Here is a 15,414-nt window from a genome sequence, read left to right as displayed (position 1 = left end):
AAGCCATAAATGCAAAACAAAAACAGATAGATAAAGTGAAAATGTTACATAATATTACAAAATCATGCTGGGTTTGTGGATACAATGCAACCAATTATGGGATGTAGGGTTCTTTCTAATTGGTTGGTTCTTTCTAATTGGTGGCATGGTTGGCTTGTGCATAAAGCACTCGCCTCTCACCAAGGTGACCCCGGTTTGATACCCGGCCCGGGCCATATGTGAGTTGAGTTGTAGGTTGGGTCTCTGCTGTGCCACAAGGGTTTTCCAGACAATCCGGTTTTCCTCCCTCGGAAAAATCAAACACTTTCGATATTTGGTTGTGCCAAAGGCACCCTTGCATGCCTGCTTCTCGAACACGTAGCCGCGTCCTTCGCAATTAAGCTCTCAGTTGCGAGTAAGGATGATTAGCCCCCCCAAATTATTATATATATATACCGGTAATTGAAAATTTCAGAAATGTTGAATCAAGTCACAACATCTGTTAACACAATTGAATGTTTTGCTAACATTTTGCTGTGCATGCCAACAGCGCGGTTTGAAAGGTCTATAATTGATCAGAGCCTTGTACACATGTAGGCAGTTTTTTGAGCGGCAGCCTAGAGGCAACTTGCACTGTAAACAAATAGAACACTTCAGTTGCATGAGACATACTTATCTAATGGTGTATTACTTACCCTAAGAGGAAGTATGTGAAAAACTGAATCCGAGATTGCCTGGAACTAGTTACCTGTAAATTTCCTTGTGTGAAGTAGGCTTTACGTGCCATTAGGTTCTTGTTTCCCCTTCATGTATTTGTATAAAACAACAAATTTTGATCATGGTCCCTGGATCAATGATATTGTGATAATTGTGTGATGCATTAATGTCTAACTCGTTGGATGATATTGATTTTCCATACAGTCGGGGCTTGAAGTTTGAGAATGTGTCGGTCCTCGTTGATAGCATACGTGATGTGATTAAAGATATGCGGTTCTGCTGGTAAGATATCAACACTTTTGTAGTTGTTTACAGAAAATCCTATCAACACAACCTATATAACTAGCACCATGTACAAGTGTCCACTGTTTAAGGCACCGTACCTTAATCCTTGTTAAGTTGCTGAACAGGTTTTCATTGAGTACTATTAAACATGGTAGAGTGTCATGGCGAAGTGGTTAAGAGCATCAAATTCAAGTTCTGGTGGTTAAGTCACCGGATTGTGAGTTTGAATCCTGGTCATTACACTTGTGTAGCAAGATACATGTACGTTACTATAATTGCTTCTCTTCACCCAGGAGTATAAATGGGTACCTGCGAGGGTATAGAGGTTGATATTGTGTATGACAAGCCTTCGGAGCGACACGGCAGCTCGGGGCTGTATACTCCCTAATGGGAGCTGAGAAAGATTAAAGGGATGTTAATGGCCCAATGACCAGGGCACTAATGTAAAGCACATTGATACAGTTATTGTGAAATGGGCTATAGAAAAATTTATAAAAATAGAAATACAAGGTCACTCTTCTTGTAAAAGTGCAGCATCTGTTTTTAAACATCATTTTTTTTTGCCGTAAAGTGAGTTCTTTCTCTGAGACATGGTTCGTGAGCAGCTTTCACTGTTGTCCTAAACCAGACAAACTCCCACTAGAAGAAGCAAGTCACAAGTTAATGGGCAGGGAGAATGCTGAAGCTTGACATGTTTAAAAAGCATAAAAATTTCTTCTTTCTTATTTGTACTTTAGGATTGATCGAGAAGGAGTGATACTTGAACAGCGTAGTGTCTTCAGAGTAAACTGCATGGACTGCCTTGACAGAACAAACGTCGTTCAAACAGCTTTAGCTAGAGCTGTCTTAAGTATGCAGGTATGGCATTAAGGAGAAGACCGTTAACAAACAATTGAATTTGGCGGTGAATATTGACACATTAACTCGAATAGAACCATGACCTCCAGATTAGTACGCTAGTGCTCTACCAAAAGACTTAATCTACATAAATATGATGACGGCCTCCCTATTTCAAATGACGGTCTCCCTAGTCAAAAATTATTTTATACACCTGAAACTGCCATAACCCGCCAGTGATTACACACAAGTTTTTGATACACTTGGTCGAATTTCCTAGAGCTGCGTCAACAGAAAATATTGCTAAACAATTATCTGCTTAGCAGAAATGAGCAGGATACCAATCACAAATACAAGTGACATGGTTGTTTGGCTGGTAACCTTATTCTGGAAAGCATTATTTTGTTGTGCTTAGCTGTGTGTTTCAGCAGCTATATGAAACTGACTCGGCCCTGGGAAGTGGCATACAGGGCCCATATTCATAGACCTGCTTAAGCACAACATTCCACAGTAACCAAAACCATGAGATATCAATTGCTGGTCTTTGTTTCTATTTGACAGCTTCGTAAGCTAGGCATTCTACTACCCGATCAGCACCTACCACCAAGTATACGCATCATATACCAGGAGACATGGGCCAGTAATGGTGACATCATCAGCCGACAGTACGCTGGTACGGCTGCATTAAAGGGAGATTTTACCCGCACTGGAGAGAGGAAGTTTAGCGGAATGATGAAGGATGGTTACCATTCAGCTAACCGCTACTTACAGAATCAGTTTAAGGACGCGTATAAACAGGTCACAATAGGTGAGAGTTTGTGTACATGTACCCTTTTAACTAATAGTTTTTCGTTTAATGTTTAAATTCATGTACATGTTGCCTGCCTCACTTAGAGCTTTTAATCTCTATTTCTAATTTTCTTGGTTGTTCTCAGAATTATATAACATTGAAATGTATATTTCTAGTGCTACTTCATAGCTTCAGTAAAAATCCTTGTACTGTGTTTTTTGTTCTAATGTGTAATACACTTTTTTTCATACACCTTTGAACAGCGTTGTCGAGAATTGGTGCATTATAAATTAAATTATTGTTATTATTATTGTTATTCTTGACCACACTGAACTTTATCAATTTCTTTATTATTATAAAGAGGTGACTCACGACATTATTTCACTGATGGTCAGATGTTTTAAACAATGAGCTGTTATGTATTTATTTTACTTTTCTGTTATATGGTTTCCTGCTTTTATTAACCTGACACATGTACCTAATTGTCATCTCTAATTGTATTGTTTGTATCATCTACTTTGTTTGACTTTTGTATAGTTATTTACTGCAACAGTTATTATTTCCTTGTTCTACAATTTAGTGTTGTTTATCCGATCGACAGCAAATTGCGCCACAGCATCTTGTAAAGCATTACATGGTGCTATCAGAATTAGGTCTCATAATTCAAACGTAGTCCCACATCTGGCAGGAAATACTGTATGTTACAGCGCCAGGAGCGTCACTGGGTGACGGACATGTGCGCTTTATAAGAAGCCACAATTATTATTGTTATTATCATTATCCTGATTTGTCTTGTATTGTTTTAACGGGCACATCCATCACAAGCCTCGGCTGTTAGGATGATGTCTCTATGTACACATGTGGAAATAAATGTTCTATTGATTTGAATTGTATTGTACATAAGAGTTCCCGCCATAATCTCCTTCTGGTTTGACTTTCTTAGATGTGATGCTAGGTAACGAGGCAGTCCTTGAAGACCTCTCTGTCATCACAGAGACTGATGGGAATGAGGAGGCAGCTGAAGAGGTCTGGAGTAACGTCAAGGAGGAGAATATCGCTCAGCTGACTCAGCATTGTCTTAAACTACTTGTACCTAAACATGAGGTTAAACACTACATCGGAGGATGGGTGCTCATCAACTGTGATCCAATGTAAGATTGTTTATTGACTATCCATCCTCTTCCTTCCTGTCAGGTTGGTGTAGTGGTGTCTTGCCTCACCTTCCACCTCTGGGACCCCGGTTCAAATCACACCAGAGGGGGCACTTTGTGGTTTTCAGTTTTTTTACTGTATGGGTTTTCCCTGGAATAATTCTCTGGGGTTTTCCTCCCACATCTAAAACTGAAATTTCTTTATCATCTTCTCTTCTTGTTTGGCTCTAATTGGAGACAATTAATTTCTGTATCGTCATAACCATGAAATTTGAATGAATTTATTATTAATTTGTTTTTAATGTAATTGGTGTTTTCTGTGTAATGTTCCAAGTTGTTATGATGTATTTGTTTCTGTTATACTTCCTGTCGTGATTATTTATTGCTTTTTGCTTTTTACTTATCCCCTTCCAATAATCTTCCTCAAGGGCTGAAGAGAAAGACTCTGCTAGGGTCAAAACCCCAGGCCATTAACTAGTTTCTCCTATTTTTCCGTTCATGTATGTCAACAGGTTCCTCCTTGATTCAACCCAAACAACTCAAACTTTTTAACTGTGTATATATTTGTAATTTTGTATCCCTTCTCCCCTGTGTGAAAATGTATTTTGCTTGTCTGTACCATTTAGAAAGTGGTTTATCAGCAGACTGAACCTTTAGGTTATAGGACAACTTACATTGTCCTCCTTAGTCTTTCCTTCTACTTATCTTTTCAAATCTCATATGGGTGTAATTGTATTCAACTTGTGGAGAAAAAATAGAATAATAATTCTGTTTTGATTGGCAAGCAGTTTGCAAAATAATAATTCTGTTTTGATTGGCAAGCAGTTTGCAACACTGAAAATATAATAATAATTCTGTTTTGATTGGCAAGCAGTTTGCAACACTGAACTTTTTTCTCTTTATTATTACTCTGATTTCTATTTCTATCCAGGGATTCAGATGATTTGGATGACGATGATCGAGATGTCATCTTACTTATAACAGAAAAGGCTTATTACATTGCAAGGTAAAGAAAAAGCTTTAAAACGTCTTGCCATACTGTGGTTTGGCCACCGGCCTGGTGACCAGGGCCTGATTTCCTATAGGTGCTTTCCTAATTTCCTAGAAGAATATTGCTTAACAATTGTGTTCTAAACAGAAATGAGCATGATACCAGTCACAAAGTGCACATGTGACATGGTAGTTTTGCTGGTAACCTTATTGTGGTAAGCTTAATTTGTTTGTGTACTCAGCAGCTTTTTGTGCTGAAGCAGCTCTATGGAAATTGTCACCGCACCGGTCTTTTTTCTTTATCCTTTCCTTCCACTCTTTGCATTTAAGAATGTGTCCAATTTAAAAATACAACAATCTCAGTTGTGAAAAATCAATGTGTCATTATTTCAATATAATCTAACTCGTTGCTTAAACTTAACGAAAAACAAAATGACTTGATCAGTATTCATACCTGAACTCTATAATTTATTTCATTATTATCCAGTTATGATGACGAGGCTGAAAAGATAACTCAGTATGAGAGAGTAAATATAGAGGATATGCAGGCCATTGGAATCGGTAAGTCAACCCCCCCCCCCTCCCTCCTTGATTTAATTTTATTTTATCTCAAAATAAACTACTGTAGCGCCGATGTAAGTTCAGACTAGGTTGGTGTGTTAGCGTTTCAGTTTATTTTACTTTTGCAGGCCCTGACCCACATAGCCGTTGCTGTTTTGTGGTTGTACACTTTATTCGTCCACTGATACTCGTATTTATTGTTGTTTTGGCCCCTTTTTGGTGTTTCTGTTCATTTTGTATTTTCTTGTGTTTATTTGATTTGTTTTTTGCTTAATTATTATTACCGTAATTTTCGGATTATAAACCGCACTTCCTCAAAATATACAAAAAAATATTTAATGTCGGCGTATATGCCGCGCGGAGTATAAACCGCGACCAAAAAAAAACAAAACATGAAAACAAACTAACCTCAAAACACGGAAGTGAAGTACGCAAACCTGCCCGCGTTACGGGTGATTTTTTTATTTCACACTATCAGTCCTGAATTATCCTTTGTTTCCATCAACAACCCTTTTCCAGAATTTGAATTTATATTTTGATGATCGGTTGTGTTGACCATGTTTTGTGAACTTCTTTGGCAACAAATCTCCGTGAATCAAAGATCGGTCGACAACGCACACCTAGAAATAGTTGAACTTTGCCCTGCATCGCATCGCCCTCTGTTGACAAAAGTTGTTCACGTTTGATTAGACTTGGCCACAATCCGCGAAGTGTGGGTCAGACGTTCAGGCTATGTGTTGTACAATAGGAGCCGATCCGTCCGAAGTCTAGCCAAGATTTTATGAATGGAACTACCACCGGCCAATCATCAAACGGCCAATCACAGCATACGCACAAAGGGGCCGTGCTTGTTTGCGGTCCTCTTTGTGGCGATGTGCAGTGACGGACGGGTGGCACATCAGTCAGTCTTGTATAGTTGCCACAATGCGCGAGTTGCGTCGTAATTAAAGTTGAAATGTATTTAAGTTTACACTATTGATCGTAATTGAAAAGATCTATTATAGGATAGCAATCTTTTTGCAATCTATTTTGCGTGAGGAGCTAGCCGCTCTGTTTTGCAGCGACAGCGAAGACAGCGACTTCGAGGGTTTCAATTTGTAAGAAACCAGATAGATCAAGACATCCAACAAAACCAACAGTTCTTTTCAGAGCTACCACTACTTCCAAAAAGAGATAACCGTGCAAAGTGAAATAATAAAATATTTAAAAACAAAGTGGATTACCTGGCCCCTGAACAAAGAAAAATCCCCTTATTTAATAAATACAACCCCTGTTGAATCCCGATAAATTGTAAAGTTACAAAAAAATACCTTTGATTAATAAACCAAATCCGTTCGAAGCCATTTATTAAAAAACAAAAAGAGAGAACCTAAAAATATTAATAGTAATAGTATAAGCGGTATAGCATGCCCGATTATTCTGGCATCCATTTAAATCCCCAATTCATTACAATTAATAAAAACCCTTTATTTAAAACCCAACAAGATTTAGCATTAAAAGAACCCTTTATTTAAAATCACGCCCAATATTGTGAGACCAGTAATAAATAAGAAACTCTGCCCTTCAGAGAGTTTACACAAGTGCCGCTTCATGTTCAAGGTTAATGGACTCAACAATGAGGGCGGTTTTTCTCTTAAATATTTATACGTCGGCCTACAAGCCGCCCGGAGAATAAACCGCAGGGGTTCAAAAAAATGTCAAAATCAACATATAAACCGCGGTTTATAATCCGAAAATTACGGTATGTGCATTTATTTATTTGTTGTACAATTTGCATTTGCATATGATTTCACAAACCCAAATAGCGCCCTAACTGAGGTAAATCAAGACCTTAATTGGCTGAGAGTTGTGTGCGTGACTTATGTACATACATGCATTTTTGTAATAAGACTTTGATTTTTTGACATTTTCAAAAGCATGCTTAAAACACAGTTGTTTTGCATTTCTTATACTGACTCTATATACTCTCTTGATTTTGTTAGTGTTCAAATCCCACATTTTAATGTTCTCTAATGTTCCCTAAATTAATCTTAGTATCTTGTAATGTATGCTTTTGTTCTTAGATAAATGGCGCTTTACAAACTGTGTATTATGATTATTATTCATAGGCCTATTATTATACATCAATATTTTTGGCACAGTCCAGGGTTTTGATCGGGTCAATGCATTAAGAGGGCCAGTCCAGGGTTTTGATCGGGTCAATGCATTAAGAGGGCCAGTCCAGGGTTTTGATCGGGTCAATGCATTAAGAGGGCCAGTCCAGGGTTTTGATCGGGTCAATGCATTAAGGGGGCCAGTCCAGGGTTTTGATCGGGTCAATGCATTAAGGGGGCCGAGTGCACAGTCCAGGGTTTTGATCGGGTCAATGCATTAAGGGGGCCAGTCCAGGGTTTTGATCGGGTCAATGCATTAAGAGGGCCAGTCAAGGGTTTTGATCGGGTCAATGCATTAAGGGGGCCAGTCCAGGGTTTTGATCGGGTCAATGCATTAAGGGGGCCGAGTGCACAGTCCAGGGTTTTGATCGGGTCAATGCATTAAGGGGGCCAGTCCAGGGTTTTGATCGGGTCAATGCATTAAGGGGGCCGAGTGCACAGTCCAGGGTTTTGATCGGGTCAATGCATTAAGGGGGCCGAGTGTTATGGAATTGGACCCAGTAGGAAAATGAAAGTGTCTAATATTTTGTTCTTGGTTGGAATCCCAACAGGTTCGGCTGCAGCATTCTTCAGTAACACCAAAGAGAAATGTATCCGTGTTTATCATACATTCTGTGGGGAGAATGATTATTTCCATACCCTCAAAGTACTGCCTGGACGAGATAAAAATGAGTCTGATAGTAAGTTATCAAAAGTCATTGTTTTTCTCTACTTCTTGTTGTTGTTTATCACTTGGGAGATCTTTCCTGATGCTTTCTTGCCCAACCTAAGTTGTATTTTTGTTTTAAGAAATGACACATCATTTACAAGCACTTATACATAACTTGATTATGTTAACACTGTATTCATTACCTAGAAACGGGAGAATAGAGAAGACCTGTATGTTTGTTAAAATGATGAGTGTGTGTGTATGTATATCAGTTTTCTCTCTCTCATTTTAAAAACAAATAATGGTATTCTAATTTGAAGTCACATATTGATTTAATTTTTTGAGTTTTTTAAGGTTTAGGGTGGCAGAAAGTTTTTCTAACAGAATTGTTGCACTTTTTGTTAAGAAGCTATTGTTGCTATTTAAATACTTCATGACAGAATGAACAGGAAATGAGCCAGTCGCATACTTGAAAATTACTCCTGTGTTCTATTTTGGTTACTTTTGCAGGTATTTTACACAATGTCATTGAGGCATTTGCAAGTGCCAGATCCTCAAACAGTCTCGGTCTGAAAGTACTTGAAGATAAAATGGACAGGTGAGTTATTACAAACCAATTTGCTGTAAACCTTGGGGTTTCATGTCCATTACTTTAACATATTAAGGAAGATCGACACTCAAATGGAGTCCAAATGCTTTTTAAAAGAAGTACCTTAGTAGTGTGAGGTTTGTTAGGAGTGCAGCCAACTTCTGTCAGGAATAAGATAAACTAATGATCTTTATTATCTTCTTTATTAAAGGAAAACCCGGAAGGCCCCACAGGAGTTGATTAAACTTACATCTCAGAAGCGTCTCACAATGTGGCTTCAGGACAAATTTGTCCCGGAGATGGTCATCAAGAAGCACAGTGAGCCCCGTAACAATCAGACACGACGTCCCGCACGCACCCAAGTCGTTAGCCGCTACCTGCAGAACGTTGGCAACAAGATGACTAATCTTAATCTCATTCAGAAGGCACGGAACAAGAAGAATAATGCCAGCAACGTCCCTAGTACCCTGGTCTACCAGAAGAGCATGGGCAATAGTGACGAGGAGGAGGAGACGAGTAGCGTACGGATCAGCTTCGATAAGGATGTCGAGAATGAAGACACTGACGATATGTTTGATGACAGCTCTTTCTCATCTTCGACTGATACCTCCTATGATGCTCTCAGCATCGGCGACTGCTTAGAGATATTGAGTGGCAATTTACCCAACTACCCACAAGAGAGTCCTGACGACCCTATCATGCTTAATGATGGAGATATTGTACTGCCCACATGCGGGGAGCTGGCCACGGATCCCAAAAGGAATCAACGTAGCTTCTCTAGACGGCACATTACACCTCGCCGTAAACACTCCAAGAGTCATGGAGCTTATGATGATCGCATCGCTGCTCCTGGTGTGCAGTCTAAGGAGAAGAAGAAAGTGACGGACGGAGATGATATCTTGCCACTACTTAATGATGAACAGCTCAATAATCAATGTATATTAAATGACACGGTCGCAAATCATGGAGATACTTTATCACAACCGAAAGATCCCGAGCTTGACACTGACTCTTTGAGTGGTGTTGAAGAACTTGAACTTGAGACCCATGATGATTCTGGTGACCATCTCAAACTGGATAATCAGACACTGCCAGAGGGTCTTGATACAAATCCAACAGATACTGAGCCCAATGGTGTACCAGTCAACTTTCAAAATCCAGCTGAAGATCTTAATGACAATGAAACAAAAAAGTCTGAGGATACCAATCCAGAGACAAGATCTGATCCTAACAAACCTGAGTTCCATATCTCAGATCTCACTAACGATGATGATGTTATGGTTACGGTAAACCCAATCCCTGAGACCATCCCAGTGGGCAAAAAGGAGCTTAAGACAGGACCCAGGTCTCTAATCCTCAAATCCCCTCAGAAATCTCACAGTGAGAACTCTCTTGCCGATCTAATCGCTGGCAAGGCGGTCGAGGAAGAAAAAAAAGAGGAAGGTGACAGCACAACCCTAGCCAAGGACGAGGAACAGATCAACCGCAAGTTCAGAAACCCATTCAGAAATTTCAACTTCTCAAGAGGGAACAACATGAGGGCGAGCCAACGTAAAGCCAAGATGATGCTCGAGATGCAGTTGCGATCTCAGAAATGCCAAAGCAGGTTTATCCAATTGTAAAAACTTCACTTAGCTAGGAGTACTTATCTTTCTAAACTGGATCAAACCAGTTTAAGCCAGTGTTGTTGTGTGTATTTTTTCAGCACACAAGCGGTCAGAAGATCCAACTGGACTGGACCAGTTCAGTCCGGTTGGGCAAACTAGATGAAACCGGTTACAGTCAGCTGTTATAAGGTATACTAAAGCGGTCACAAGATCCTACCGGACTGAACTAGTCCAGTCCGGTTGGGCACTACCGGGTATTTGGAATATTTACACAGCTTTTGTAGCAAACTAGATGAAACCGGTTACTACAGTCAGCTGATTATAAGGTATACTAACTGATCAAGTTTAGTTCATTAGAGACAGGCTAGTTCTTAAGTCTCCACTCAGTGAATTATGTAATATTCTGTGTAGAGTTTTATATTTATAACAAATTAATTTATTTTTATGGCAGTGATGCCTTTTGAAAAATAGCTGTCTTCGATTTTTGTGAATCCCTTTACTTCATTCTACAGAGACAAATACTAACGTATTTTAGCATCTTAGAGAAATTGTGTCTTAAACAAAATCAATTCTTAATCTTTTTATCCGCCAAGCAGATAAATACTTTTCACACTAGAAAGGGACTTTTTTTAAAACAAATCTTTGTGAATTATTAACATTTCACATCTGCATGTTGATTGGGAGTGTTTGGAATCCCTAGTCTGAGACCAAAACTAAATCTTGTTTTAGATTACAGTGCAATATCTTTATTAAGGATGGTATTTTGGAGTGAAGTCACCACATTTAAAACAATACAACATTTAAGTATGAACTTTCAGAGTCTGTATTCGAAATCTCACAAAGTGCAAAGTTTGTATTACTGCCTAGCATATCCACGTACCTCATCAAATGATGGTAGTTTTGCCATTCACTTCGTGTAGTTTTAAATAAATATGTATTCAGCATGATCTGATTTGAGCAGGGAGTGAGTGTTGAGGTGGCTCGGATGTGAATTGTGGGCCGTTATCGAAACCACAGCTTGGGTTTGAGCTTGTGCTTGAAGTTGGGTTTAGGCTCCAGTAGTTATTTAGAAAGTGTCCATTTCATCACAGGGCATCAAACAGGCCAACAGAGCCCAACCCAAAGCTAAAACGAGTTCTAGACCATGAGCGAGCGTTGCTAACTCTGGCAATTTTTTTTATGGTCACATTCTGCTTACAGAGGGTAAGTGCAAAAGTTGTGTGCTAGTTTCATCGATCAGTTCAATCTCAGAATGGCAGCAGTCCCAACACATGGGGGAAACATGTTGACATTTTTGCATGTGCATTTAATATGGTACTGCCCATCGTTCTCCCTTCTGGCCAAATGCTTCCTAAACACCTTAGGAACTGTCAAATTGAATTTTCTCCAAGTGGTCCAGCTGGCTAATTCACTGCTGAAAAGCATGATCATTATTTAAAGGCAGTAAACACTATTGGTAATTGTCAAAGACTAGCCTTCACAGTTGGTGTATCTCAACATATGCATAAAATAACTTACCTGTAAAAATTTGAGCTCAATCTGTCATCGAACTTGCGAGATAATAATGAAAGAAAAAACACCCTTGTCACACAAAGTTTTGTTCGTTTAGATGGTTGATTTCGAGACCTCAAGTTCTAAATCTGAGGTCTCGAAATCAAATTTGTGGAAAATTACTGCTTTCTCGAAAACTATGGCACTTCAGAGGGAGCTGTTTCTCACAATGTTTTATACCATCAACCTCTACCCATTACTCGTCACCATGAAAGGCTTTAGGCTAATAATTATTTTGATAATTACCAATAGTGTCCACTGCCTTTAATATACAAATGTGGATCGATGAAAAATGAGGCGGACTAGTGACAAGACAAATTAACCAGTCCTGCTGGCTAGTAAATAAATCATTTAATGGCAAACACTGCTTGTTTAATGTTTTACCAGTTTGCAGAAGATCGTAGGTCCAACTGCCCATACATCTTAAAAACGTTTTCCTGCCACACCAGAACTGGTTCACAATTTGTTCGTCTTGTGTATCAACTTGCCACCACTTAAAAAATTAGCTATTGAAACAATATTCCTTATGATAATGTAATATTGAACACGTTTATATATACATGTACTTGGAGATATGTAACTTAAATAGTGTTTGTGAAAACGCACAATCATGTCAGTAATTCTCTTCCTCCACCCCCCCCCCTAAAAAAATAAATAAAGTAATGTTTTAAAACCTATGAACACAAATATGCCTGATGACCAGGGATGGTAATGTTTTAAAGCATCTTACTCTAGGTACTAGGATATGTGCGCTATATATTAGAACCCGTTATTATTATTATTTATTACACAAAGAATCCGGCATTAGTTCACTCATAGATTCTTCATGTTTCTTTCAATTTGTTTTGTAACTCAAGTACCGGTATTAGTTATACTTAAAAGAATAGGAGTAATTGTTTTTAATATTTACGCCAAACCTAGCAGCCATAATTTATTCTGATGTAATATGCTAGAGTATTACTTCAACATTACTACATATTTATTAACATATTTTTATGTTATGGAAGACTGTGTTTTAAATGTCAGAGATGTCTACATACCTGTTAACCTTCATGACCTTGGATGCTTTAGCCAATACTTTTCAGTAAAGACCAGTCCGTTGGACCATGTCCTGTATCAATGTTTCCTGTCATTACTGGGATGCAAATATGCCAAGCAACATTGGTATCACTGACCGATGATATTAACGCAAGTTTACATAACACTGGCATGATGCGATTAAAAAGTCTGCGCCTTGTATGTCCATAGCTGAGGGCATCCCAGTAATGCTGGAAAGCCCTCGTACATAACTCTTCCAGAGACTCGCAAAGAGATTTTACATGGTGTCACCGCAAACCTTACGTATACTTCATTGACTGTTGTTCCTAGAAATGGGTAAAAACCAAAATTAATATTCTTTATCCCCGATGCAAATTTAACATATATTATACCGTTGCGGTACCCGCTGCCAAAACATAGGATTCAAACTGCCTCTACAATGTAGCTAGTCCTACCGGGCAATCTCGGTAGTCCAGTTGGTAAGAAACCGCTCAAGAATTGCCAGGGTCTTGGGTTCGAATCCCACCCGAGTAATATACCTGTGATATTTTTTCACAGGACTTGGGAAAGTACCGAGTATACAGTGCTAACACACATCGGTGTCTATGGGTAAAAACCAAAATTAATATTATCTATCCCCGATGCAACTTTAACATCTATTATAGAAAGGAGCTGTTCAATTATTCCATCAAGATCAAGATTTGTATTTTCCACCATGCATCCTCAAGTCTTATCTTAAAGTAGATTGGTATATACAAAGGTAAAATAATTTATGTACTTATAGTTATAAGTTCTTGAAAGGTTTGTGTTTTAAACTGTTCGCAGGGAAGGTTCACATACACGCACAAGTCAAAATAATATACAAATATTGTTATACAACTTATACGGTTTAGACAAGATTTATCTTCAGGTTTGCTTTTTATGTTGTTATACTATTGCAAAGTAAACTAGTTTATATTATTTACATTTTACTTTAATCCTTGAAGGTTCTCTATATTTGTATCCTTTATTTTCTGGGAGTTCATTGTTTTTATCTCAGCGGTAAGCCGTTATCAAGTTAGATTTGAATAAAGTCTAGTACAGTGACTTGCTTTATAGTCACAAGTTACTCCTCGAATTCCTACGACTGTAGAGACAGTTGCTTTGTCAAATAGTTTAGGGGCAAGCTTTTGTAAAGCAGCCTTAAAATGAGCAAACCTTAGTACCATTCATTTAAAATTGTGTATGGGTGTTGGCCATCTACTCTTACGTAACCATGCAATGGCTTGCCTTTATTCATATGACAGTAGAGTACCTATCTGTTTCAATGGTCGAAGGAATTTAAGCAGTTATTTTGTCAAAAATGTGCTTACCATGAAGCTGCGCTATGAAAGTGTGTCAATATTGATGTTATTGGTAATCCAACTTATTGGAAACTGAAATTGGGCACATAGTCCACAATTTTCTTTCATGGTTGGGTAGGGAGAAATAACTTAAGTTGACAGCGGATATACAATTACAAAGCACGTTATGATACTTTTTGGAAGTTCTCTCAGGTCTGTGTACTTCATATGCTTTTTGTTATAGAGGCATTTTTTGTAACTTATACAAATTATATATTCTATTATTTTGAGTGTGTGATAACTGTATACTGTGTCTTACCATTATACCTCCACAACGTTAATGGGATGTCTTTTTATTGTTGTAAATACACTTGATCAAAAATGTTATTTTTAGAGAAACTTAATTTTCAGCTTATAACAATAACTTAATCATAATGCTCCCAGTGTACTGTATTACAATCGCAGCACTATTTCACCCCAAAGGTAGAAGCTAGACTGATCTACTTCCAACTTTTGTCTTTGCTTTATTGGTTGTACACAGGTTTTACCTGTTTCAATAAGGGGTAATTGATTGGATTTTATGAGACTGTTCATTTATGTCCTCTACATGGACCTCTCTGTCTCTGCCTACACTAAATGCAACTGAACAGGGCCCAATTTCATAGAGCCTGTAAGCAAATAAAACCACGCTAGGCACAGAATAATGTTGCTTAAACCGACCCATCTATTCTTATCTTTGCCCATCTGGAACATGCTCTTAATTCTTAAGTCCCTGTGTGGCCTTTACAATCTGGCATCAGTATTCTGAACACTTATTACAAACGGTGAAAAACTTCATGCACTGAATTTGAACAAGGAAGGTGGTTGAGTCCGTTTTAGGAAGAACATTGGATTGTCAAGAAGTATGAATATATATCAAACAATTCGGTTTTTATTTTATTGTATTCATATTCTTTCCCATTTTGATTGGGAGAGTGGAAGGGGGAAAGAACTCGGAGAAGAAAATACTGCAACCAAAGGTTCTGAAATCTGAATCTTGTATTGAATTTATCATACATCACTATTCGGAGTACAATGAGTAGTAGCCAATTTTAGGCTTTTATAATATCCTCATCTCCAATAGTGGCAGTTCACCAGTAGGTCAGTTTGTATATTAAAGTCTACTCGTGTACACATGTATGTAAAGTGCGTCTTT

General features: G+C 38.3%; 1 protein-coding gene across 1 annotated transcript in view; it reads left to right on the top strand.

Moving 5' to 3' along the window:
- The window catches only part of LOC117294254 (phosphatidylinositide phosphatase SAC2-like), a 48,401-nt gene extending 36,596 nt beyond the window's left edge, over nt 1-11,805 (top strand). Inside the window, exons 11-19 of the mRNA XM_033776611.1 lie at nt 901-978; nt 1,719-1,839; nt 2,380-2,626; nt 3,552-3,759; nt 4,691-4,765; nt 5,237-5,310; nt 8,015-8,143; nt 8,623-8,710; nt 8,913-11,805. Coding sequence (XP_033632502.1) covers nt 901-978; nt 1,719-1,839; nt 2,380-2,626; nt 3,552-3,759; nt 4,691-4,765; nt 5,237-5,310; nt 8,015-8,143; nt 8,623-8,710; nt 8,913-10,323 — 2,431 coding nt within the window. The 3' untranslated portion in view covers nt 10,324-11,805. The remainder of the gene's footprint in view (nt 1-900; nt 979-1,718; nt 1,840-2,379; nt 2,627-3,551; nt 3,760-4,690; nt 4,766-5,236; nt 5,311-8,014; nt 8,144-8,622; nt 8,711-8,912) is intronic.
- The last annotated feature ends 3,609 nt before the right edge of the window (nt 11,806-15,414 follow it).

The sequence above is a fragment of the Asterias rubens genome, chromosome 9 (genome assembly GCF_902459465.1).
Source record: "Asterias rubens chromosome 9, eAstRub1.3, whole genome shotgun sequence".
NCBI lineage: Eukaryota > Metazoa > Echinodermata > Asteroidea > Forcipulatida > Asteriidae > Asterias > Asterias rubens.
This window is presented reverse-complemented; position numbering and strand designations above follow the sequence as displayed.